The sequence below is a fragment of the Clupea harengus genome, chromosome 4, assembly GCF_900700415.2.
Source record: "Clupea harengus chromosome 4, Ch_v2.0.2, whole genome shotgun sequence".
NCBI classification, from domain to species: Eukaryota; Metazoa; Chordata; class Actinopteri; order Clupeiformes; family Clupeidae; genus Clupea; species Clupea harengus.
The window spans coordinates 20122022-20149716 of NC_045155.1; the positions used below are offsets into that span (position 1 = coordinate 20122022).

The following is a 27695-nucleotide window of genomic DNA, read 5'->3' on the forward strand; positions in this document are numbered from 1 at the left end:
AATTGATTGTCATGGATGCCATGGACATTTTCTATACATTTTTAGGGATATTTTCATATTTTCTTGAGAACACAGACGCACTATGGTGAAATACTCAGTTGCTAAGTGAAGAGGCCCATGGAATCAAACGTAATTGTATATATATAATCTCACAGAATCTATTTTGTGACAGCAATAGACAGTTAGCCAAACTAACAGTGTCTCTAGATATATTATCTAGCAGGTTTGATGTCAGATTATGAACAATATGGTATTAAGAGACTTGTGGAAAGCTTTAAACATATCTTTCCTATTGTCATGTGTGGATAATGCAGAGGAGAACTGAGGACAAATAAACTCCAGTAAGCCAATAAGCCATGAGGCCAAAAATCACATATTTGTACATATTTGTCTTTATTTAGAGTTATTGCTATTTATATTACATTGACTTACAAAAGAATGATAACTGTCAGGACAGTAATATGTCTTGGCACATTGTTTTACAGGATAATATCATTTTCTCCCATATTCCTTTTCAGACACCCCCTCCCCCCCAAAAAACCTAATTTGTATGTCACTAATCAATTTTCATCCTTCAAATACAGTAATTTATGAATGATTCTTCCCTGTCACACTACTTGTCCTTGCAGCAGATGGAACTTTCAGGCAGCAAGGGTATCACTACTTGGATCTGCATGTGATAACAGCCAGAGATGTTTCAACATGATTCATTCCACAGTGCCTGGAGTACTGTACTCTTTCCCAGTATTCCTTCCAACACGTGAACAGGTCTGGACCAAGACGTAGACGGAGAACAAAACACATAACATTGCAGTACTGTACACACACACACAGACACACACACACACACACACACACACTCAGTTACTCCGCTCATAGTGTGTGCACACATACATACAACTGGTTGGTGATGACAATCTAAAAATGTTAAAGAATAAAGTCAATAAATAAATCATTGATATTTTAAATATGAGATATAATTTGCATACATCTGGAAAATATATGACCATATGGCCAATATATTAGGCTTTGTATCTACAGTATTGAGAGAAAATGTGTGATACTACTATGACAGGGAAAAGAGACATGACACCTTGGTCCATTGGTGGTGATTAACCCGAACATCTCTACACACAAAACAATTGTGTGCAAAAGATGATAATTACCTCTAGTCCATTGTTTCCTCTGACAGCTCTGCTGTCTTCACATACATTCAGTATTGTCTACTTTTATCTACACAAATGATCGCGTATTACTGCTTATAATTTCACAGGTTACAGCGCATTAAATGTATATGGAAACAAATCTTAACATGTGCTATATCTGTCCAGTGTTTAAGGGCAGTCAAGTTCATAACTAGCTTCTCAGCATCCCCAATACAATGAATTCATAAAGTCATTCTGACACAAAGAAAGAACATTTCCTCTGTCATTGTCTTTCAGCTGGGGTTAAAGTAAACATGATGATTTCTGAAAATTAAAACAGCAATACTTCATGATTGTGTAATAACATGTAAATATCTTCTGGGGGGGAAAACACCATCAAATTAACAAGTAATAACCCTCAAAATGTTACAAAATACTATGCAGACTCAGATGTCTAAACATTTTGTCATAAATAAAGCATTATTATAATTTCTAATATGGACACTGTTATGACTGATATGTAACAAATCCACCAGTGAAGCAATTTCAAATGATTCTGATTACCCTGATTCATCACTACCACGACTGGTAGTCACGTATAATATGTGTATAAATATATCAGTAGCTATTTTTAGCCTGGTTACCTCATATAAAAATACTGCGGAGTGAAATATATTGGACCAGAGATCGGACTACGCTAGTGCATAAATACAATGTCAGTACAGACCCTCCTGTGCTGAAAGAGTTCAGACAGACAGAAATACACGGACCACATAAAACACGTGCCTTCCCATTTTGAACCAAAAAAACAAACAAAACAAAAACAAGACATCCCTTGGTGAAAGGAGACAGTCAGACGCGTTCTCTAGCCCTCTCCCCGCTTTCTTCCTGATGCATCAGCTCCGTCTGCATCCCCTCTTCCTCATCAGACACATACATTGCTTCAGTCTAGCCAGTGGGGCTACAGTCCTCTACATTTTTAAAACACAGTAGTCTCTATTCCTCATCGTTATGTGATCACCTCTGTGGAATGGGGGGTTGGTGGGTGAAGGGTTGGTGGGTTGGGTTGTTAGGGACAGCAGCATGAACACCCTCCACACCACCACCTTTCCCCTGGGTGCGCTCTCAGAACTGGGAGTCGGCGCCCAGGGTGTTGAAGTCATCCGAGGCGTATTTCTCGCGTCCAGACGACTGGCGGAAGCCGGCCGAGATCTCGTCGAACGTGCGGCCCTTGGTCTCGGGCACCTTGAAGTAGGTGAAGGTGAAGAAGCCGAGCAGCAGCACAGTGAAGATGATGAAGACGTACGGCCCACACAGATTCTACGGCGACACACAGAGCAGGGTGAGCGATGTAAGAAATGAACCAAATAAGAGAAGAAATCAAAACATACATACATACAAACATATATAAATAAAAATGTATGACCGCTGTCATTGGCAGCGGGTTTTGTGCTTCTAATTCACATCTTTCATATCATTCCGCAAGTAGTCCGGTCATTTAACGTAACGGAAAGTCATTATAACTTGAATTCAGCAAGTAATGGGTTGCTATGCAACACCTGAATCTCTATAGTTCTATTTGTGTGAAGAACAATTTTTTCTTAGCGGAAATCTCGAAACGGCAAAAAAAATCATTAAAAGGTTTTTTTTTTGGAGGAATGTCTTCCATCGTTTTGGTTAGTAACCAGATAATGAGCGGGATAATGTATAGTTCGGCGGTCATTATCGAAAAATAAATCCCTTCAAGACGAAACAAGTCGTCCCGTCGGTATTTATTTTTCGATAGTGAGCGCCGGACTATACATTATCCCTTACGTATTTCATCCAAACAGATTTATTGCACAGCATTATTGAACACAATGGGCCAGTGTACATCTATGCAGATCATCTGCATTTAGTGACGCAGATGGTGCTTTTAACCACATACTTCCTATACACGAGTGAATCCATTTTACCAGTACTTGAGCTCAGTGGAAATGTAATGCATGACCTAGCCATTGTTAGTGCATTTTCCTATCAGCAGAGTGACTGATGTACAGATGGAATTTGTAAAGGTTTTTTTTTTTTTCAGTAAACGCTCCCTTCCCAAGTGACAGTGCTTTCCATTAGAGTCCATTAAAGCCACAAAATCATCTGTACTTGTGCTGTGCTCATTCAGATTCGGATCGTTGACCTCGGCGCTGTTCCAGTTTGAGTTTTGTAGGTGACAGGAAATGAAAGTACCCAAAGTGCACTTACCGCTACATACTGGAAGCACATGCCCACCACGAAGTTGGCGGACCAGTTGAAGAAGCCTGCCACGGCGAAGGCTGACGGGCGAGGGCCTTGGCTGAAGAGCTCGGCCACGATGAACCAGGGGATGGGACCGGGCCCGATCTCAAAGAATGCCACAAAGGAAAAGATGGCTACGATGCTGACATATGACATCCACTTCAGCTGGTCCTGTGGAGAGCAGACGAGAGAAAGGAATGTTCTAGAATCAGTCAAATCAATCATATAAGCAAACTCAGTAGACGTACGTACGTTTCAGAATATTTCTGACATCTAAATTAAACATGGATTTTTAATAAAACAGGACGCATTACCAGGTGTTGACAGTGTGAGAAAGCATTTCAGCTAAAGAATATCAAGCTTTTAATGTGAACCGAAGGTATGGTAAGATCTCCCTAATATTGTTTAGGGACTGCACTCTGTTTTGAGCCTCTCCCTACTCTCACAACCTGTTAGGCAATTCAAAAAACACTGTTTTATTCAACATTATCTGATCTAGCTGTGCCAAGCTAATTGAGATCAGAGAGGAACACAACAGCACACCACAGCACTGCACAACAGTGTCCCGTGAGAACCATGGGGACACACTAACACTGTGCCTGACTAATCATCACGAGTGGCCCTTCATGAGCCGTAATGGCTGCTATGTGGCGGAGATGAGGACGTGTACAAGCCGAGCACACCCACCAGCAGCGCCATGGCGATGGTCATAAGCACGGCAGATCCTGCCATCCCCATCAGGCCAATCATGTGCAGCGACCGGCGGCCGGCACGCTCCACCACAAACAGCTGCAGGAGAGGGGAGAGGAGAAGCACAAGAGAGTAGAGGTGTGGAGAGAGGAGGAGAAAACAGGAGGAGAGAGTAGAGGTGTGGAGAGAGAAGGAGAAAACAGGAGGGGAGAGGAGAGGAGGAGAAAACAGGAGGAGGGGAGAGGAGAAGCACAAGAGAGTAGAGGTGTGGAGAGAGGAGGACAAAACAGGAGGAGGGGAGAGAAGAAGCACAAGAGAGTAGAGGTGTGGAGAGAGGAGGAGAAAACAGGAGGGGAGGGGAGAGGAGGAGAAAACAGGAGGAGGGGAGAGGAGAAGCACAAGAGAGTAGAGGTGTGGAGAGAGGAGGACAAAACAGGAGGAGGGGAGAGAAGAAGCACAAGAGAGTAGAGGTGTGGAGAGAGGAGGAGAAAACAGGAGGGGAGGGGAGAGGAGAAAAAAAAGAAGAGGAGTGAAAAGCGAAGGACAAGGAGAGAGGAAGGACAAGAAAGTAAAGGAATAGAGCGTAGAAGAAAAAGCCGAGAGGAGAAAAGAGGAGTGAGAAGAGACAAAAAGAAGGGATGAGTGGAGAACAGAAGAAATGACAAGGAAGAAGAGGAATTAAAAGGACAGGAAGACGGCAGAGGTGACAGAAAGACAGAGAAAATGGCAGGAAAAGAAGACAGGTCAGGCACTACAACCAAAAGTGACTAGGTATAGTCTGTCACACAACAGGAAATCAGCATTCATAAAGTGACTAGGTACAGTCTGTCACACATCAGGAAATCAGCATTCATAAAGTGACTAGGTACAGTCTGTCAAACAACAGGAAATCAGCATTCATAAAGTGACTAGGTATAATCTGTCAAACAACAGGAAATCAGCATTCATAAAGTGACTAGGTATAGTCTGTCAAACAACAGGAAATCAGCATTCATAAAGTGACTAGGTATAGTCTGTCACACTTTTTACACAAAAAGAGCTGCATTCTGGGCTCCATGTCAGGGGCTGAGAGACACGTACCGAGACCACAGTGAAGGCGGTATTCACCACCCCAGCACCAATGGTGGCATAGACTGGCTGTGAGACTCCTGCCTTCTCAAAGATGTCTGTCGAGTAGTAGAACACCTGGCAAACAGGTCAAGAGAAAATAGTGGCATTGTGTTGACAGAGTATATTTATGTTTGTTTGTGCATAAGTATGTGCTTGAGTGTGTGTGTGTAAGAGTGTACTTGTGTGTGAATGTTCAAAATGGACTATAGTCTGGATGTGTATCCTTGAGTTGAATGTGTTCTTTGAGTGGATTTGCACTGTTACTGATTGACCATTCAAGGCACTGATGCTTGCAAGCCCTTACGTATGTATGTTTGTAAGTGTGTGAATGTGTGTGAGTGCATGTGCCTGTGCGACGTGTGTGTATGGTTGTGTGTGTATGTGTGTGTGCCACTCACGGCATTGATTCCTGACAGCTGCTGGGAGAGCTGGAGCATGATGGCGATGAGGATGGGCTGGCGGTAGAGTGGCGAGCGGAACAGCTCAGCGATGGTCACCTTCTTCTCCCGCATCATCTGTCTGCTCTCCTCCCTCATTTCCTGCATGTCTGTATTCACGTCGTCCGACCCACGCAACTTACGCAGCACTGCGGGGGGTTACACATACTGTACAATAAGTCTCCATAACAACGCAACTTACGCAGCACTGCGGGGGGTTACACATACCGTACAATAAGTCTCCATAACAACGCAACTTACGCAGCACTGCGGGGGGTTACATATATACCGTACAATAAGTCTCCATAACAACGCAACTTACGCAGCACTGCGGGGGGTTACACATACTGTACAATAAGTCTCCATAGCAACGCAACTTACGCAGCACTGCGGGGGGTTACACATACCGTACAATAAGTCTCCATAACAACGCAACTTACGCAGCACTGCGGGGGGTTACACATACCGTACAATAAGTCTCCATAACTTACACAGCACTGCGGGGGGTTACATATATACCGTACAATAAGTCTCCATAGCAACGCAACTTACGCAGCACTGCGGGGGGTTACACATACCGTACAATAAGTCTCCATAGCAACGCAACTTACGCAGCACTGCGGGGGGTTACACATACCGTACAATAAGTCTTCATAACTATTCAACAGGCCAAATTCTCAAAGGTCATAATATGACACACAGAATGGGCTATACTATATTACAATATTATTGCCTAATGCTGTAGTAATACTGTACAAAATGAATATTAAGTTGATATAGTAATGAAATGCAATATCTTGCAATGAAATGAAATATCGCATTTCATATCATATTTTCTTTTTAAAATGTATTAAATTTATTGCCATTTTATTCCAGACATAAGTACTGAGCATTGGGTAGGCACATTATTATCTCCCTATTTCTCATCACAAACTATGGTATTAGTTGCAATTGTATGATACATGTATATTGCTGGCTATCCTAACCCACTGGCATACGTAAGCAGGTCTTACCGTCCTGGGCCTTGCCCTCCTCGTTCTGGTTGATGAGCAGGAAGCGGGGGCTCTCGGGGCAGAAGGGCAGCAGCATGCACTGCAGCAGCGCAGGGATGAAGGTGAAACTCAGCAGGAAGGGCCACAGCGTGGCATTCCCCATGATGGACTTCATACCAAAGATCTGCACACAACACAGCATGGGAGTTATGTGGTGAGATAGTATGGTGTGTTATCTCAGCAGTCTTATACTGTACAGGTTCATGTGGGAGGACAGTTTGTGTGTGCGTTTGTGCAGTGAATGCTTATGTGTGTGTGTGTGTGTGTGTGTGTGTGTGTGTGTGTGTGTGTGTGTGTGTGTGTGTGTGTGCAGTGAATGTTTATGTGTGTGTGTGTGCATTTGTGCAGTGTGTGTGTGTGTGTAGTGAATGCTTATGTGTGTGTGCACTGAATGCTTGTTCATGCATCATTATTTGTGTTTGTGTTTCTGCAATTTCCCAAGAGGTCTCCGATTGAAAAAGTACATAAATAAACTAAATAAATGCAAAATGACAAAACAAATCCACACTAATCCTTTATCCGTGATTTCCACACCTGTGCCATGAGGATGCCAACGACGACACCGAGCTGGTGCAGCGTGCCCAGCGCCCCCCGGAGGTCGGTGGGTGCGATCTCACCCACGTACATGGGCACGAATCCTGTGGAAAGGCCGGAGTAGAGGCCCACGATGAAGCGGCCGATGATCACCATCTCCCACGAGGCGGCCAGTTTGGAGAAGCCAAAGAAGGCTGCGGAGATGAACGCCAGGACGTTGGCAATGAGCATCGAGTTCCTCCTATGGAGAGAAAAAGGGGGGGGGGTTACTCTCTCCTCATGTGGATATTATGTGTACTTGGCAGACTGTCACAACAAAATCACATGATGATAACCACACAAGCAAATTACACGATATAATAAATAAAATAGGCCAACATGTTGTTAAGGCATTTTATTATGACCAGCGTGTAAACATAATGATGATTACCCATTACCCAATAAACCATTCACGTATGGACATTACTTACTTAGCAAACTAAAGGAAATAATTTGGTTGATATGCTAGATATTAGATTTAGCACATTTTTACCACAGGAAAGATAAAAAATAGACATTAGACTGGAATAGGTTTGGCAGTGCCAGGAAACAGAAATCCTGCATGGGTTATTTAACATATAGGCCTTGCAGGATTACTGCAGATCCACAGGTCACTGTAGCAGGTAGTAATCTTATTTGGGCAGTCTTTCGTAAGACGGCACGTGGAGCCATTGTTTACCTGCCCAGGCGGTTGACAAACAGACCCACGGAGAAGGAGCCGAAGATGCCCCCGACGGAGAAGATGGCCACCGATATGGACCAGAGGGTGGTGAGGGAGGACGGAGGGATGGATTCGGAGTACCTGTTAAAGTATGTCTCATTGTAGAAACCCTCAATGATCTACAAGGAGACGCAAAGAGAGGGGAAATGGGTCAGAGTTCACCTGTTAATCATAACTGATCATTGTGTACATTTTCAGAAAGGGTGACTATTGAAACAAAATGCTTCCAAACTTCTCACTCTTTTCAACATGTTGTCCTGAAATGCTTTAATGATTTTCATTGAGAGTATTCTTCAAATGACTTCAGGAGCCACATAATCATTGACACTGCCATACTAAAAACATCCAGCAGAGGGCGCACCACACCAGTAAACTGTGGTGTTGACAAATGCTGACTGATAAAAGTGACTGCTACCACCATTTCCAACAGGGTACACTAGCTTCCAATGCGGACTGTTTTAACCTTGTCTTATTAATCTTATCATACACTGTACACAGTCGTAAATGAAGGTGTTAAGCCAGTTAGTATAAATATAAAAGCTATGTTCTCTAGGAAAGATTTCACAAAGACAAGAACAAAGAAACTGCTCACTCATGACTTTGGAACAGTTACAACCAGCTGTGTCACTCTGCCCTGACCTTGGTGCCTCTTCCTCTTTCAAAAAAGTTTGTCTCGAGTACATATCGCAATGTCTGCCAGAGAGCACCAACTTAGAGCACCTTGAGCCAACATTAGCCCTAATCTGCACGTCCCTATTTGCAGAGGAGCTCAGAGTTGAGTTGCCCTCGCAGGTTCCTCATCTTACAGCATCGTCTCATCTCCTTATCCCCTTACAGCACCGCCGCCTCCGAGGCCACCGTTGCCCCGCATCGCATTTTGCCTTCCACCAAGGGGGGTGCCTTTCACCTCCAACCAGCTGAGTCAGACGGCCCAGAGGCCTGAGTCACGTCAAGGAGAGACGCTTGAAACACAACAACTACTGCCCCCCCCCCGCCATCCCTGCCCTGCCATAAACTCTATTACTTGTACAAAATGCATCCTTGTCTGTTAAGGCCCGGTCATGTCGTGATGATATTTACAATTCCTCAATCAGACTAAAAGCCTCTAACGGTGACGCAAAGCCCGGGGAAGCATGATAGCTAACACATACAGGGCCCATAATATCAGCTGAGTGCTTGGCTCACATCTCATCCTACCTGGCCTTTTATGGGTGGGAAAATGAGGCATTGTAGTGGACAGGCAGATCAGGACCTTCTTCTAGTACGGTAGGTCTGTGTGAAAGACGTGCCTCTCTATAATTAGTAGCAGAGTGGTTCATACACGTGGGGCAGAGCCTGGGCTGGTGTTCAGGGTGCTGCTGATGCTGTTTGAATGGAGTCCAGCGTCTGGATAAATATAGATCCCCTTCCTGTTCCTGCATCTCACTGCTATATGTGTGTGTGTGTGTGTGTGTGTGTGTTTGTGTGTGTGTGTGTAGGAGTGTTTGAGTGAGAGAGAGAGAGAGAGAGAGAGAGAGAGAGAGAGAGAGAGAGGGTGTGTGTGTGTGTGTGTGTGTGTGTGTGTGTGTAGAAGTACTTGAGTGTTTGAGTGAGAGAGAGAGAGAGAGAGAGGGTGTGTGTGTGTGTGTGTGTGTTTGTTTGTGAGCACTCACCTTCTGAGGGGCATTGATGACTCCAGTGTTGTAGCCAAACTGCAGGGAGCCAATGACAGCCGTCCCTACGGCCAGCATCAGATGGAACGTCACCTGCTGTAATGCAAAACAAAAAGGGAAACACACCTATTTAAAAGCAGTTCTACTGCATATAAACATGTCGCAAAGTCTAGGGGAATAGCAAATGGTAAGATGCCATATGCCATTTGTTTTTCCTCACTTATCGTGTTTTAAATTACATCTGGACATAGACTACAGCTGCTTATGACATCTGTTTGGCTTACTTGTCATGTCATAGATTACAATGACAACACCACGGCATAACATGATCAATTTTCCATGCAAGACACAATATGTGCACTCCAACACCTGTAACATTCCTCTGACAGGGCTAATATTGATGACTTCCATCTACCTAAAGATAATATAATGATCTCTGGCATACTAAGAACGAATGTATACATTAAGGTATAAGAATGAGACTAATTTCAAGGACAACATTTTGGTGGGACTACCCCAAATGATATTAAGGATACAGATGAAATGGTTTCTTTAGTATCGTTCTTTGCATTGAAAATAAATAATTGGCCTATTAGAAAGGCAACTGTTTTTCCAACAGCAAAGTACAGAAACAACAACAACAACATATGGACAGGCTTAATCCAGCAGATGCTAAAGATTAATAGAATTGTATTAAGGCCCTGAGTAAATCAGCAGTCAATTTAGCAACAGCAGTAATCTTGTTAAGGGACAATGGCGCATCTGAATCTGAACACGTACACATACCTCATTGAGAGAGGGACATCTGAATCTGAACACGTACATATAGCTCATCGAGAGGGGGACATCTGAACACGTACATATAGCTCATCGAGAGGGGGACATCTGAACACGTACATATAGCTCATCGAGTGGTGGGACATCTGAATGTGAACATGTACACATAGCTCATCGAGAGAGGGGACATCTGAACACGTACACATAGCACATCGAGAGGGGGGACATCGCGCATGCAGCAATGCATGCCATCACTGAACCGCACCGCATGGGCCAACAGCCTCCCTCCCTCCCTCCCTCTCATGACGAACGCAAAGCCAGCTGACGCGGCCCCATTAAGAAAGAGTGTAGGAACCCTGGAGGGCCCCGGGTGTAATCTAGTTAAGGGTTAAGGAGAGCATCGGTACATGGACACGTACACGGAGTTTCAGGCTAAGTTAGCAGTAGTTATTCCTGCTCCAATCCACTCGCCTGCCAACACTAAGCCTTTACGTAACAGGTTGGGGAGTTTCTGTGCACTGTGGGAGTGGGAAGCCGTGGGAGAGCCGGACCTTGAGAAGCGCTGGTAGTTGGTAACGTTAGACACAAGTGAGGGTTGAAATGACTGACTTTTCTTCAACGGTAGAATAGAAGTCACTGCCTGCTAAGACACTTTTGGCCTACATGTTTGAGAATAACTTCCCTAAAAAAAATATATAAATAACATCAATACTATTAATAACGTCAACACAATCACTAACACCTGCACTTTATCAATACTACATAGAATGAACTCTGCAATCACCGAAGAAAAATGTGACCCCTCTCAGGCCACACCTTATCTCTCTAAAGCTGATTGTTCCATCAGTGGTGGCCTTATAATAGTGTTCTAATCTTGTTTCAACCCGCCTACACTCGCACACACGCCACACACAAACACATATTGTAAACAAAAAAACAAACACACACACAGGTCTATGTGCGGATGGGTCACGTGAACCCTGGTTGAGATGAATGATGTTCCAGGAGTCATAGCCATGACAATAACTATTTCCCTGTATTCAAAGGTATTTCAAGAGAAAAACATTTCCCAGCAAGATCCTTCAAGTGAGTCCGGGGTGCATGCATTTCAAAGCATTCACTGACACGAGTCTGAGGCTAAATAAATCTAACCTTAAACCAAACTAGGGTTTAATTCCTCGTAATTAATTTGCCACAATCAATATCAGTGACCCACAGCTTTTTATCTTTGTTAGATCACTTCTATATGGTATACATAAACCTGTAATAAACATCATTATACACTGACAAGTGTCTTTCAATGGAAGGGAGTATTTTTTGTCTATTTTAGTCTATATTTAGACTAATAAATATATATATTTTTTCACAGTTTGTTTGTCTGTGTTATGTTATGACTGTTGAATATTGTAAGACAACAGATTCATACCAGTTTAGCTACAGCAGAAAAAATAAACCACATGTTGAGCTCAGCTTAAGGTTATGGCTTAACCCTAACTTGAAATGTAAACAAGCATGCATAAAGGCCGCTTTATTGGTGAAACTCTGCTGCTGCAGCTTAGCTGTTTCAATGGGGATAAGACCAAGCACACAGGGCAGAATGATTACCCTTTACACAGGGACAGATGTGTTCACGCTCCACGTGGACACTTCACAATTTCTATACACCTTTCACTACTTTTGTTTTTCAATCAGATGACCATCACCATCCTGGAGAAAAATGGGTCACCATAAAAAGGTCTTGATTATGTTCAGACTTCCACGCATCTTTAGTGATTTTAGGCTACTGGATAATTCGTTTTTACTTGAAATAATGTAAGACTGGAGTTCATACGCATGCCTTGAAAGTATGATCGTTCAAGTTTGGAAAGACTAAATATAATCTGTTATCCCTCCCTGTGTAGGGAAGCAAATGGTGAAAAGTAATGGTGTTTAACACCTGTTTGTGGTGTACAAATAATGGATAACATCTCAAATAAATGTACATAAATCTTCCATTTAAGATATACTAGCCGGTCTCTCTGTGAATGTTGCCTACTGTTAAATGTACTACCCAAAGGTATCTCCTTATCTGTTTCCGAAATTGATGTCTACTGACAAAAATGTTCTCTCTCCCTTATAGCATGATCCAATCGCTGATGGATGTGGAAACATTGCTCCTCACCCCCACTGCTCCACATACGCATATGGACAGCCAAACTCTACCCACTCACTCTGTTCTTTTTCTTTCTCTCCTAAACTAGACTATCTTCGCTACGGGACGCTGCTGTAGTCTCTTCACCCGATCTACCTGTAGAAACCCTCGGCCAATTGCACCCACCACCACCGCACTGCCGTACACTTACTCTACCCCATACCCTATGCTAGCATTTATATACACTATATATTATTGCCACCACCAACATGTTTCTCTGTTCCTACTCCCCCTTACCCCTGTAACAGTAACCCTATGAGCACAGTGTATACCTACTAAACTGGTCTGGTTTGTATCATGCATTTACCACCGGATGTCTGTATATATATTATGTACATCTACCAAATGCATGCTGTGTTCAACACCTTCTCCTTGTGCCACACAACCCTCCCCCATCCCCCCCTTCCTATCTCCACCCGGCAGACCTCAAGCAGATGGGTCCCCCCTTATGTGCCGTGGTTCTGCTTAAGGTTCCTTCCTGAATAACAGGGAGTTTTTTTCTTGCCCCTGTTGCCATTGTGCTTGCACTAAGGGGGTTCAGGCTCTGGGCTCTGTAAAGCGCGTTGAGACAATTGTATTGTTATGGCGCTATGTAAACAAAATTGAATTGAATTGAAATTGAATTGAATATATTCTGAAGGAAACCCGATGCTTTGTTCATCACCTAGGCCGATCGACTCACTGACAGCTGTCAATCTATCTGAGGACTTTGGCAGATTGTGTTAGGAGTTCTGGGTTTTTGTTGAAATGTCTCCCCAACAAAAGCATGTTAAAGACACCGTTAAAAGATAATGAAAGGTTTTGGATTGTGTAACAACTAATCCATAACTGTTAAGTGTTGTCATATCATCATATTACTACTTGAAAGAAAACTGCAGCACGCAAAAAATAAAGAAAATGAACTGAAACTAAAACCGAAATTGGGGTTCTTAGAATTTCTATATGAATTCACATCGCCAGTTATGGCAGTGTTTCGAGGAGCACATGTAGCTAATGTAAAGGCAGAGAGGAGGTCACTTAACATCACTTACTCACAAACACTATAATGCAAAAAGTAGGTATCAAAGGCCTGTGTTTCTAAAACATATAACTAAGTAAAACAAAAGATTTAGTGAGTCCAGAAACTCTAGGATACTGACAAAGGTCCAGAGATATGGCGAAACCGGTGTCGGTGTCACCCAATAAGCTTCCAGTTGACATACTTCTTAACTATTCACCCGAAAGCCTTGTGACCACTTATCTATTTATTTGATCGATGAGTGAACCAAGAGTCGATCATAATTCCATTATCATTATCGCACATCTACAAGCACATTTTGTTCTCATTAGCAATAGGCTATATCCCTACATTTAGTGTTATTTTACGAAATTCTATAATATTCTAAAATAACCATAATAGCCCACTGGTTTCAATGTCTGACCTAGGACACCTTCCATCACATCGCACATGGTATGCCGTAGACGTTGTCCATAGTTCCGTCATACTGTATTCAGATGAGTTAACCCTTACCTTGTCAGGATTCATGATGCTGTAGTGGTAAAACCAGTTTGAAAACTCCTGGAGATGTTTTTTCTTTTTTTGTCTTGGTCACCAATATCACAACAAAGACAAAAGCGGCTTCAAACAACGAATCCACCAAAGCGGTTACAACACTTTGCCATATGTGTTTAAACTCCCGAGATAAGACGCATTTAAGAATCAACAAATTAGCATTTCATTGCCATTTAAAAGCAACTTTATCTTATAGTCTTTGCCATCAAGGCTACAGGACAAGGTCCTTCCTCACATTTACTCCTCGGATATATTCCCTGTGCAGCTAAACCGGCAAATATATTAATCTGGGAGGACTGTGATTGGCTGGCTGAGCTACTTGCTGTGATGTGCAGAAGGGCGCGTTTGCACAGGCGCTGCGATTGGTTGTTGAATGTCACATTGTCAAGCGCTATGCGCTTCACAGACATAGTAAAGAGCCATGTGCTCTTGCACTTTATCAATTTATCTTTTTTTTTTATAAACACTGATATACTGATTCAACACTGCTGACGAATAAGATACTACTAGTAGTACTACTAATAATAATTGCTGGTGATGATAAACAAACGTGTGGATGTGGCACATCATCATGTATTTTTTTATCAGATGTGCAAACATAAGCAGCCACGCACAAACTCTGACATTATCACTGTTATATAAAAAGTTTGGATTACTTCAAGCTAGGCTTTAGTGTCTGAGCTTTTCGAGTTTTCAAACACTGAAGTAAATCCTTTGGAAATACTTCAGACTATTCAAATATGTAAACACCAGCATATATCATGTACAACATCCATTTTCTGAAGATTTCTGAAGATATTGGTTACAAAGCAGGAACAATGAATTCACATCCTTGCTCTATTACACAACCGTGTTCTACATAACCTGTGTGAGAATGTGTTCCAAAATGATATCTGGGTCAGTGTGTTTTTGATACGTCGTCACTTTGTTCATTCCTTTTTGTTTTTGGCAGCAGGGAAGAGTCCGGTGTGGCAGTATGTAAAATAAACGCCGGTGTGGTCCAGGAAAAAGCCTTTTGCATGGTAAGGCCCGACATGAGAGAAAAGAAATTAGGACCGATTGCAGCAGAGCTGAGCCCTTTCAGATAGAAATCTATGCTCTTTGAAAAGATCACCACAAACTAAAACAGACAGATGGCAAGACAAAGTCTGGGGGGATGTTTGGTGGGGTTCACATTGTTCAGAGGTTTATTTGTTCAGGTGCTTGTATTTACATCAACAGATGTTTGAGGAACAGTCGGGTGGCTAAATTCATGAAAAGTAGGAAATTGATGAAGAAAAGTGATTCTCATAGATTTTTGGACATTAACATGTTATCATGCTCCCTTCAAAATTGACAGCACATCAAAGTTTCTCATTGGAGAGAGCGAGATAGATAGATAGATAGATAGATAGATAGATATGAAGCTTTTTCTCTCTCTTTGTGTGTGTGTGTGTGTGTGTGTGTGTGTGTGTGTGTGTGTGTGTGTGTGTGTGCATGTGTTCAGCAGAGCAAACAGCTCTTTTGCAGCACACATTTCAGGGTGACACACTTCACATCTCAATTATTATAAATGGGCCGGCGTAAATGATAGAGACTGATAGGCACAAGAGCACAACTGCTGATGTGGCGATGTACACTGGTTTCCTCTTCAGCCGAGAGAGCAGGCTGTTCCACATTACAGAGGGCAACAGTCAAGGTTATAATAGCCATAGCATGGCTAGAAGGAGCTGGTATACAGCTGGTATACAGCTCCTTCAGTGAGAGAAAAGATGTATCACAAACTCTAGCCAAGCCTCTGATTCGAAGTGTTTTGGTTGAGCTCAGAGTCTAGGCTAGGGCCAGAACAGCTATCCTTGCATTTTGTGTATGAGACATAGATAGCAGAGGCATGCCTGACGCAAGGTCGTGCGGTTATCATAATTGGCCTAAGAGATTGTCTGTCATGACCTAAGCTGGCGGTTACAGCTGACCCATCTGTCCAGTGGACCAGACAAATGTCAGAAGAGCAAAGGGTCAATGTCCAAGGTCAGCCCGAGAACAGTTCTATGCCATATCAATACTGTGTGGCTTGCCTATAATGGCCTGACAAAACATTGTTCTTCGTCAAGAACATGTCAATTTAAGTACTGATGAGTTCTGACAAATAGCTTGGGAAAGGAATAGCAGGTTCGTGTTTTGGTTCATGCCCAGTAATACCGCCGCACCCCAAGGTCTGTTTTCTCGTCGAGTCCCAGAATATTTAGTTTGAGTGAGCAGGAAAAACTGTAGGTGAGGCGGCACTGGGGTGGTGCTCCAGTTGCACTGTCTCACAGATGGAATCTTATAGGGCAAAACCGGAAACATGATAGTGCTGAACTTGGCAGTTGGTAGTGACAAAGCAATTCTTCAGTGACCTCAGGCGAAAGGTCCTCCAGACAAAAACAATTGATCACAGCAACTTTCCTTTAAGCAAAAAGCTCGGAGGTAACCTCTTCATTATTCTATCCAATAAGCTCGGAGCTAACCTCCTGATTATTCTAGCCACTGGTTCACACATATACAGATGCTTTAGCAGAGTCCTAATCTTTTTTTTGCACACATCCTTTGTTTACTTAAAAGATGAAGTAATGTGGACTGTTATATGAACACGTCTCAAACAAAGACAAAAACTAAAACAGAACATCTTTAATTTGTAGCATTCCATCCCATTCCTTTCCATGTAATATAAGCCCACTTGTATCTCATTGGTGCTCAGGCAAAACTTCAGTGTTTGCCCACATGACAGCACAGGTGAGATGTAGTCTTAATCTGATTCGCTGTGCCTACAGGACAACATTCACGTATGTCTGAGAGGAGCTGCTATTTATAAATGGGACCTTATCAAAGGGTGCTGAAGTTACTGTGACAACACCTTCTCCATACAGATTATGGAGAGCAGCATACAGTAGAATGTCTTGCCTGGGGAAAACGGCAGCAACAATATCAACAACATAACAACAACCACAAGAACATCAGCTGTGCACATACTTTTTTGAATTACCTGAATAGTTCCTTAAAAACTTGACAACATTTGCTCTGGCAGAAGTAAGATGGCATTCTGTCCAACTCAATATATCAGTGTATCAACACAACGATATCATATTTCACATATCAGTATGTCAGCCTTGATGTCAGCCTTGATGTGTCCTTGCATGCCATTCGCCTCTTTAGCTGGATCTTAACACACTGTGTCCACGGTCATGTGTTTTGACTGTAATGTAAATGTTGTAAACTGTAAATGTAAAAGTGTGCAGCTAGCCTGCCTGCCACTGATGCTTGCCAGGGCTCTCCTCTCCTGGGGCAAGCTGAGTACAGACAAGGACAGTAGAGCCTGGTAATCCTGGCCGTCACGTGAGCCATGCGGCGGTGTCTAACTGAACATAGGCAGCTTCTACACTCCTCCCCCTCCCCACACACGACTCACCTTCACACGAGAAGAGCTCAAATCCTCTTTCACCGTTCTCTGTCCCTTTCTCCCTCTTGTTCACTCTCACTCTCTCTTGTCTCTTTCTTTCTTTCTTTCTTTCTCTCGTCTCTCTCTCTCTCTCTCTCTCTCTCTCTCTCTCTCTCCCTCCTCATACATGGGGCAGCAGAGAGACAGGTCTCATCTTTAATCCGTGTGCATGGCACAATCTAAGCTCTGTCTACCATGGAAGGGAAGGGTAGTTTTATGTCCTCCTTCTTTATGCTATTCTTAAACGTTAAAAGTTATAGTGTAGCTCTTCACGAGAGTAAATGCCATGGATTATGATAGAGCCAGAAATGCAAAGACAGTACAGTACAGCACGTGCAAGGAAAACCCAGTCTGTGTTCTGATAGGATGGATATGTTGTGTTCTTTCCTTATTGAGAGAAATTGAAAGTTTCACCATAGCTGGTATGACAAAGCCGAGACAAAGTAACTGAACATTTCATAGTGGGCTACATGATGACAGCAAACTGGATAAAGTAGATATTTTAATTTGAGATGAGAGAACAGCAAGATACTGACCTATTCCAAATTTCGTTGTATGTGAATACAATAACAATAAAGGCTTTTCTTTCTAACACCCGTGACAGGTCACAATACTGAGATATAGTGGACTTCAAAGCTGTCTGAAGCAGCATCGGTGCAATCTCCTCTAGACCCTGGTGGGGTCGTGCAGTTCAGAGAACTCACTTGGCCTCGGGAGGGAGCCGTGCAGAACACTAGCATGTAGCAAGGACACACACTCACTCACAGCCTCTCTCGCTCTCCCTCCCACTGTGATCACAGTGCCTGGTCATCGGTCCATCAGGACCCCCATTTCATTACTGACAGTGACAGAGTCAATTAGGCACATGGACCATCATGAAAAGGGACGTTCTTGTGGTCCGGTAGAGACTTTCGCACCAACAAAGAAGCTGACATAAGCACATCCCTTGTTCTGAAGCACCCGGCAGAAACAGGACAGTCAGGGCAGAGTCCCGCAGAGTTACCAGGACCAATTAGGGCCGCCTCCGCCTCTTTGTAGAAGAGAAGAGAGAGATAGAGAGAGAGCAGGGATGGAGAAAGTGTATGGCACAACAAGGTCAATAAGAGACCCATTACTGCTTGATGGCTCAGAGGTTTGGAACAACGGGAGCAGTGGTCCAGGGGACTGTGGGAGGTTTTGGCGGGGGGACACAGCACCCCTGTGTCCCTGCTCCATCATGGCCGCCCCGGTGACATAATAGTGGCATGACTCACTGCGCTGGGGTAGGCATGGTGACACGTCTGGTCAGGAAGATGAGTGTGCAAACGGGAGCGAGGGCCTGGTCCACCTGTGTGCATTGGGTCAGTGCCCTGCACTGTATACCATACGATGCACTCGGCTCTACTATTAGTGGTACTTTCAGCAGATTTCACCATCTGCTATTAGCAGACTGCTAATGATGAGAGTCAGCTCGTTAAGCATTTGTCCAGATAGTCTTGTGCTGACTGGTAGAAACCAACTATAATATTCTCCCATAAAGCAGATGTAATACTTAAGCAATACTGAGCATTTATGTCTTTTTGTGTTATATTTTACATAACTGTATTACAACCATCATTAAAAATAAAGGATTAGAAAAAATAAACGTGGTTAAATAAAGGTCTGGAGAGACTTAAAAAGGGCATGCTTTAATTTAATTGAATTTTCTTTCTTGCATTATCTTGTCGCATTCACTGAGCTTCTGTTCTAGCTCGACATCATTACTTCTACTACAAGCATCCTTACTCTCTTATTTATTCTGCTTCCTTTATCTAAATATTTGATGCAGTCTCCAAAAGCCATTACAGTCCTTAAATCCCCAAGCTTTCCTTTCTCTAATGAATTTTTGATGATTTGAGAACATGACAAATATTGACCCCACTGTTTGTCCCAGTGTCTGTTCCAAACCCACTTGAGAATGTCCACTTCAAAGATGGAACCAGAGAAACAATGCTTTTCCAGCAGTTGGAGGCCTATAATAATATGTTACCTAGGGTAACTTGAGACTAATCTATCCTGTACACCTTTGAAGAACAAACACAAGATGCTCTGACCTGTGACCTCTGACCTCTGACCTGTGACAGAGTATTGTTCTGTTGGCAAATCTGCTATCCCAACAGCAGGTCAATGGTATACAAACTCTACATCAATAATATATGGTAACAACAGATCTATTTGATCTTTTCATTGCCACTTGCCTCCACACATGACAAAGCCACTCTGACAAAACAAAAAACATCCAAGCTTTGGTAGTCCTTCATGGCATGAGGGAAATAAATAGATGCATTGCCAGGTCAAAACAGTCCAAGGAAGCAGTGCTACACAAGGGAGCAGCTCCGCCCTTCGCCACCACTGTTCCCTTGCAGAGCGGGGGTCTCCCATCTGGCTTTGGTCTCTAAGAGCTGGGGAGGAACTATCGGTGTGAGTGGGGAACCATAGGGATGAAAAGATCCAGGAACTTAGGAAAAATAACCTAAACTGCCAGAGTTCACCGTGAGTCAGTGTTGGGCTGTTAGATGGCCTATGTCATAAACAGCAGCTCCCTTGCTGTGAAAGTCCATCTGATGGGCTCAGTCCAGTCACTGATTACAGGGCTGTTGGACTCAAACACCCAGAGGACAGTCCATCATGTGGCAAACATCAGTAGGCCTTCCTCAGACTGTCTCAATGTCTCTTTGGTCTGAGTAGAGAGAAGGCTACAGGTGAGGAAGAATGCTACCGCCCTCTAGTGGACAACATTGAGCTTGCACAACCACATGGCCAACACCCAACTACTCTGCCACTGTAATTAAGTGAAATTAAGCAACACTGGAAGCAGACCACAAAGTCCATGGCCGCCTAACTGGTTATTTTGGCTGAACTGACACCTTGTAGTGAACATGGGTGGTCTCTTTGGTTTTGGAATGTGCCTCTCTCGAGTTTGTAGATGAAACTAACAGCCATTGCGATAACAGCAAAGAGACTGTGCTGCCAACATGTTCAGCAGCCCCAGCTTTCCCAGCCATGCCATGCTGGACCCCGCTGAGGCGCTTGCATATTTGTGGCTTTCCCAGGGCCAAAGAAGTGACCTTTGACAGAGCGACGCAGACCTGTGAAAACATGTGTTAATAACACAGTAATCTCCTTCCTCTAGGTCAGCCATGTTATGAGGCAGTCAGGGAGCCTCTGGTATGGAAACATCAGTGATACATTTATGGTCATTTTGGTGCAGAGATCGTGAGACGCCTCACTGCCTTTCAAAGGTGTTTTTCTGTCATCTGTTTCAGCAGATATCGGACTACTGCTAATAGTTTATCTGAACGTAAAATGTCGTGTAATTAAACAGTATCAGTTTTTATGTTCCCGAGATTCAGTCTGGCAATCAAAAAGGTGCTGAACAACACTGGTGAAATACCCAACATCATCATGAAGGCTGTCTAAAAATCCACCTAAGTTGAGAAACAGCAATGTCCACCAATAAATGTGCTCTCTCCTGAGTAAATTTGAAACCTGATGTGAAACACATACACACACACAGGGTTACAGAACAGAAGCAAATGGTCAAAGTTAAACTATCCAGTAGTTCTCCCTGACCTTGTCTCTCCTTTCTTAAGCACTGCAGTCAGTGTCACATCTTTATAAAACATTTCATAAAAGTATAAAACTATACAGCATCATTAGCAGGTCCATACAGATAAGGCCTTCTAAATCTTAATCACACAGCCCAGGGGTCCTGCACCAACCAGAGTGAAAACAACAGGAGGGATTATTGTTTCCATCACAAAGTGCTCAGCTAGCCTCCTGTGTATTAGCACATGTGCTACAACCTTAAAGAGACAGTGTACAACAATTTGTCACTTTCTGAAACATATTTGTATAGGTAACTAGTGCTGGTATTGTACCTTAAATTAATTGTTATGGTATGTACTAGGGGTGTAAAAAATAACCGATACGTATCGATATCCGTTTTTAGCGTGTAAGATACGACTACATCGATGCGTGAAGTCCCGTATCGGTATTAAAATGACATGAACCGGTCTTTGCCCGATTTAAAAGTTATGAATCGGTTCACAAGGGTTTGTCTCTCCATTTTTTTGCTGCGCAAAACACAAAACACTTGACCTGATGCATTTGATCTCAGTCAGAACAATGACAGCATGTCATTGGCCAAAGCCCGCATAGCATAAACCAATCAGGCTGTATTCTCACAAATAACGCCAAGACCTGGAGAGAATGACAGATTACAACTAGCTACGCTAGTCATTTCAATGGCCAATGCTATGCTAGCTACCCTATTCATTTCAATAGCCTATGCTATGCTAGCTACTTTAGCCAAGGAAGATAAATCGTTGTTGATTGCGTGTTTCTACAGACATCCTCGGATTTAAATAATTATAATAATAATAAATAGGAGACTATTTGTATCATTAACAATTATGTTTAACATGTATAGTCATGATTCCGAGACCGAGCCATCGTGATGTCCTAACATACATAAAAGCACTATATGAACACTGCAAATGGCAGTGAATGAATAAATAAATAAGCACTAAACTCAATCGCGTGGATATAGACATCGTGGAATAGAATGGACACATCTACATTCTGCAACAGTACCTCCACCCCTTCCCTGGTGAAATTAGGTCTGGGTTTACCGGTGCTTGCTTTGAAATGATTTTGATCAGTCTCTGAAGTTGCTTTCGCGTTGCCTGTGGAGTGTGCACACACACACACACACACACACACGTTGCAATAGCATGCCCTTATAAGGAGCTGGCGGGGCGTTTCTGTATGCAAGTTCAGGTGCATGAGAAAGCCCTTTCAATTAAGAACACATTTCCAGGCGTTCATGAATCTGAGATCTTTTCTGAGGTTGGTAAGAAGATATTTAATAAGACACAAGAAAATGTTCGAGAATGGGGTCCATTGTTTCCTCACAACTCAGTGTTTTCAATTATTGAACTGCATCGAATCGCATTGAATCGAATCGAACTGAATCGTTTTTATCAACATGCATCTTTTCTTGTATCGTATCGTGCCCATGTATCGAGATACGAATCGGATCGTCTTTGTCATGAGAGATTTACACCCCTAGTATGTACTCATGTGAAGTGTTACGGCCACATGTGTTGTGTTCTTTGTTTGTCACTTCCCTTCCCTGTAGCTCCGCCCAGGTTGTGTTCCCCATGATTGCCAGATGAGATCCACCTGTCCAGGTGATCAAGCAGTAGATAAAGGCCGTGTTCGTAATGTCTTAAAATGCCTCCTTCCTTCCTTCCTTCCCATTAAGAGAGCAGGGACTGTTCGAAATGTCTTCTCCTTCTCTTCCACTTTAATAAGATACCTTGAAATACGTCACATAACGGTCATTTTTCAAGAGAGCATATGAGCTGCCTTGATGTCTCGATGGCGGCAGGTATTACCCATAACTCTCTGCGCCATTCCCTAACCAGAGACAAATTTTTAAAAAGGATGGCGGATGAAATCGTCGAAGTTCCACAAAAGTATTCACCGATGTACATTTCTTTGCTTTTTTTGGTAATTTTTTTTAAAAGTTACCGAGAAATAAACAGTGTTCTATGTACTTATGTCATGATTGATTAACAAAAATAGTCTGATTTCATTAGCGATGTATCCGTTAGCCAGGTCGCTAACAGTAGCTGCTAGCTAGCAAATAAGCACACACAGCGTGATGACACAGCGTCATGTTGCCGTACATGCTATCTTAATAGACTGTTCGAAATCAAAGGTTTTTGAGATACCTTCCCCTGAAAGGACCTGTCTCGTCAGACACCTGTCCAACAAGAGATCAAGGATTAAGACAGCTATCTAAGAATCCGAACACGGCGAAAGACTCCAGTTTCTTGCTGCAGGAGGGAGGCTTCTAGCTTGGGAACTGCTGGTCTTGCTGCCTCTTAGCCTGGGAGTTTGTTGTACAGCTATGTTTGTCTTGTAGTTGTTAAATGATGTTGTATTAATAAATCCCATGAATTTGGTACTTTTAAAGGTGTTTTTAGTAGTTGTTTTGGGTCAGTGGTGGAATAATTGTTCGCCCATAGGGCCACTAAATTTGGGGCGTAACAATTGGGGGCTTGTCCGGGATTGAACATCCATGAGGTAGATAAGGTTTTAGCTAATGGCCTTTGTGTTGCGTAGTGGTCATCTTTTTGTTAGATAATTTGCTTCTTTAGTGCTTTTGACTGGTAGTTACCTCAGTGACCTGGAGTTTTTGAGAGCATCCTAATTAGATAGCCGTCGGGCAGACAATAGAGTCTTGCCACTTTGTTATTTTGCCTTTTTTATTTTTGGTGGTATACGTGGGTACGTTTTCTGAGTGTGGCAGTAGGCTTTGTATTGGGTCTGCTGCCTGCCTCCCTCCTGCAGCAGGAAACTGGAGTCTTTATCTACTGCTTGATCACCTGGCCAGGTGCATCTCATCTGGCAATCATGGGGAACGCAACCTGGCCGGAGCTACAGAAAAGGGAAGGGAAGTGACAAACAAAGAACACAACACATGTGGCCTTAACAGAAGGACAGATAAACACACCCGTTCTTCCAACTTGCCGCCTAGGCTATGCTCCATGCAGGTCAGAAAGAAAACCATCACCAACTATATCACCAAAAGACAAGAGTCGATCAGCCTTTTCATCAGTGCCAACTGTGCTGTTGTCGGTGTTCCTAAAGAGTTTGAATTAATTGAATTAAATAGTTTCATTGCTAGTTTTCAGCCAAAACACCTTACTGCAGCTTTACTGTAACAGCACATTCACTAGCCCTATACCCCAATCCACCCATCACTGGGGCACATTCACTAGCCCTATATACCCCAATCCACCCATCACTGGGGCACATTCACTAGCCCTATATACCCCAATCCACCCATCACGTGGGCACATTCACTAGCCCTATATACCCCAATTCACTGGTGCACAACAAACAGCAAGTTGCCTGAAGACACACTTTGAAAAGTTATCATAGCACAATAGATATGACAAAATTGCGTGACTCATTTTAGTTGAAATGCATACATATTGAATTGAACTGAAACAAAACCCCAGCAAATATTTGGTCTGTCAGTGATGCTGACCTTTTCCCCCCACAAATGTCTGCATCCAAGGCTTTATATGAACTACACAATGCAAAGCAACTGATTTTCATCCCAGACCAAACCTGCATCATCAGCAGTTCAACCCCCTGCACATGGATACTGTTTATGCTGAGACAACATCTGCTAGGAACTATCCTTGAGTACTGACCTACGCCTGGTTCACTGATGATAAACACACAATGCTTTCCTTCATGTGATTTTACTGCATGATACAGCAAATTGTCTCTTATTACTGGTAGTTCCAAAACAGCTGTTGCACGCAATACGTCAACACCTCTATTTCCCTGTACAGTCACAGTCCAGGTGACCGTGCGTAGCTCCGGGTCATGATGACTGGTGAAACAACACTGAAAAGGGATCTGCTCATTAGATGAATATCCAGACAGGATAGTGACTATAACAAGATTGTGATGTACTTATAGTCTATCGTGTATTAAGTTGGAGGCTGTTGACAACGTCCAGGCATAGAGATATGGCAAGCAAATGTCTGCTAACAGGATTATAGAGCACATAAGCACAATATTAGCAACCAGATGCGTGTACGTGCACACCGTGATCAGATTAGACCTGGAGCACAGAGTCAACTCTGACTCGAACTCTAGATGGGACAGACAATGCTTTTACCTTTTGATAGAATGAAAAATACTATGCAAAGTTGTTTTAACTAGTAGGACTTGTTAGGCTCAACTCTTTCTGTTTGTCTCTCTCTCTCTCTCTCTCACCTAAAAGGTGATATTAGTGTTAGACAACTGTTCAATGCTACAAAAGTCAAATGGGCCATAGTTTTGTTGAATCATTGTCTTTCATCCCCTATTCCTCTCTTACTCCATCTCTGTTTTTCTCCCACTTCCTTCTCTCTACATGCCTCTCTGTCTCCCTCTTGCCTATCCATAAATGTACATAAAACAATGTACATTCTATGCATTTATCTACACTTCAGTAACACTGCTATCATACGGAGAAGAGACTATAGGCCTCTTCTAAACCTTCAGCCTATGCAGTTCTTCCTGAGTCATCCAGTGTAGAGAAACCAAGGTGAAATAGAAGTGATGGAGGACAAAGGTACCCCCGCCCCCACTTACCTCCCTGCCTGACGGGCCCCTGACCAGGCTGGTGGACTCCAAGGCGATGTCCTTTCTGGGAGGGGAGTCCCGCTGTATATTCTCTGGGCTGCTCATGCTACTGCTCCTGCTACTGCTGCTGCTGCTCCGGTGTGGAAGGACTCAGGGACAGAGTGTGTGCGAGCAAGGACAGCTGCCTGATTCAGATTATTAAGAGCCGGAGGCACACACACACACACAGACCACAAAAGGCCCTCCCCAACTTGTGTGTGTGAGCGGCTCTGCCTCCCCTGCTTCCTCACTCCTCTCCTCGTCCCATTCATGCAGTGCAGCTCCACACCTGCCTCCTTTCACCTCTCATCACCTGTCTAAAGCCAGCCGCTGATCCAGGACCTGTCAACAACAGAGCCAAAAGAAACCCACATGAAATGGCCTTTCTGTATATTTTTGCATTAATAATATATTATTATATTGTGCAAGCGAAAAATAATTAAATGAAATTCCAGGTGTAATTTATAAACTGATGTTTTGTGTTTAACCAGAAGATGGCAGGCAAGTTTCTCCAAATTTTGGTTAAGTTGACCTTGCTTCGATCTCTTCCCAAACCAAATGTCTCACACAGTAAGTATTCCATTGTAAACAAATGGGAGTACAAATATGAATTAGTCAGAATGTATTTTTTATTTATTACCATTAGACTTGTCTTGAGACTCTTTGTTTTGATTTAGAAATTGGTGATTGATTTTAGTTCATCATTAGAATCAAGACGGTCTTGTGAAAAGTGGGCTTTAGATTGAAATCAATTATCTCGCTGAAACAATTCTGTTAACGAGGAACAGATTCCACTTCATATAATAAAAATGCAACTTCAACTTCTAAAGGAAACAATTACTTGATTTAAAATCTATTGATGCGGTCACGATTCGGAAGGTCGAGACCCAATTGCAGACCAGATGCAGGGACAGTTCAAGGTTTATTTACAAAAAGGTTTAAATGCAAAAGTCCAAAAGGCAAACACACAAAAGATCCAGGCAAAACACAGAAGACAAAGAAGATCCCAACTTAGGGACCCAAACACAGGCAGAGCCAAAAAACGTGGAAGCAAGGCAGAGCAGGAATACAGGAAAGCACACAGCCAAATAGAACAGAACTCACCATGCTAAAAATGACGAACCAACAAGAAACACAAGACAGACTGAACTTAAATACCAAAGGGGGAACTAGACAACAAGACACGGGTGAACTAAACAAGGGGAATTAACAAGGGAGAAACAAATCAGTCAAACAAACAGGGTGATAATTGGGAACAGGTGAGGGGTGGAGACACGGACAACAACAAGGGAGCACATGGCAGGAACAAGGAAGTAACATAAAAGGACAAAGGGGAAACAAAGTAAAAGCACAGGACAAAAACATAGCACAGACCTATAACCCCCCCCCCCCTAAGGGCCGGATCCCAGACGGCCCAAACCAAACCAAACAAGTCCACATAGGGTGGGTGGAGGGGGTCAAGAGCATGGCAGGCGGGCAAGCAGGGGCCAGGCAGAAGGCTGGACAGGGACCAAGGGTCAGGCGGCCGGCCCGAGTGGACGGCCGAACAGGGGCGGAGTGTTTGGCGGCTGGGCTGGTGGGCAGTCGGAATGGGGCAAATGGTCTGGCGGGTGACTGGGAGCCTTTTTGGGGGCGAGGAGACCACGACGCGCCTCCTCAACCAGGGCTTGGAAGACGTCGTCAGGGGAAGAGGCCGGTGTTGCAGCACAAGAGGTGGCTGGGACTGCAGGGTCAGTGATGGCATGGACTGCAGGACCAGTGGCTGGGGTAGTTGTGGACTGCCTGATTCACTGGGGCTGGCGGTGCCGGGGACAGGGACTGTGGCACCCGGGACAGGAGCAACCAGAATGGGG

The 27695-nt window shown here is 43.4% G+C and overlaps 1 protein-coding gene across 2 annotated transcripts; it reads right to left on the reverse strand.

Moving 5' to 3' along the window:
- Window positions 1-376: 376 nt before the first annotated feature.
- On the reverse strand, window positions 377-27129 carry LOC105894262 (solute carrier family 2, facilitated glucose transporter member 1-like). 2 transcript variants are annotated; one of them, XM_031566648.2, is made up of 11 exons: window positions 26947-27129; window positions 25813-26184; window positions 9652-9747; window positions 7958-8118; window positions 7240-7480; window positions 6667-6829; window positions 5615-5802; window positions 5187-5291; window positions 4104-4205; window positions 3384-3587; window positions 377-2465 (listed from the first exon to the last, which is right to left on the reverse strand). In XM_031566648.2, exons 2-11 carry the CDS (start codon window positions 25906-25908, stop codon window positions 2271-2273), a joined length of 1551 nt encoding a protein of 516 aa, XP_031422508.1. In that variant the 5' UTR covers window positions 25909-26184; window positions 26947-27129; the 3' UTR covers window positions 377-2270. The 2 variants fall into 2 exon arrangements, with proteins under 2 accessions (XP_031422508.1, XP_031422509.1); XM_031566649.2 differs by lacking the exons at window positions 25813-26184; window positions 26947-27129 and adding an exon at window positions 14130-14455.
- Between the last annotated feature and the right edge of the window lie 566 nt (window positions 27130-27695).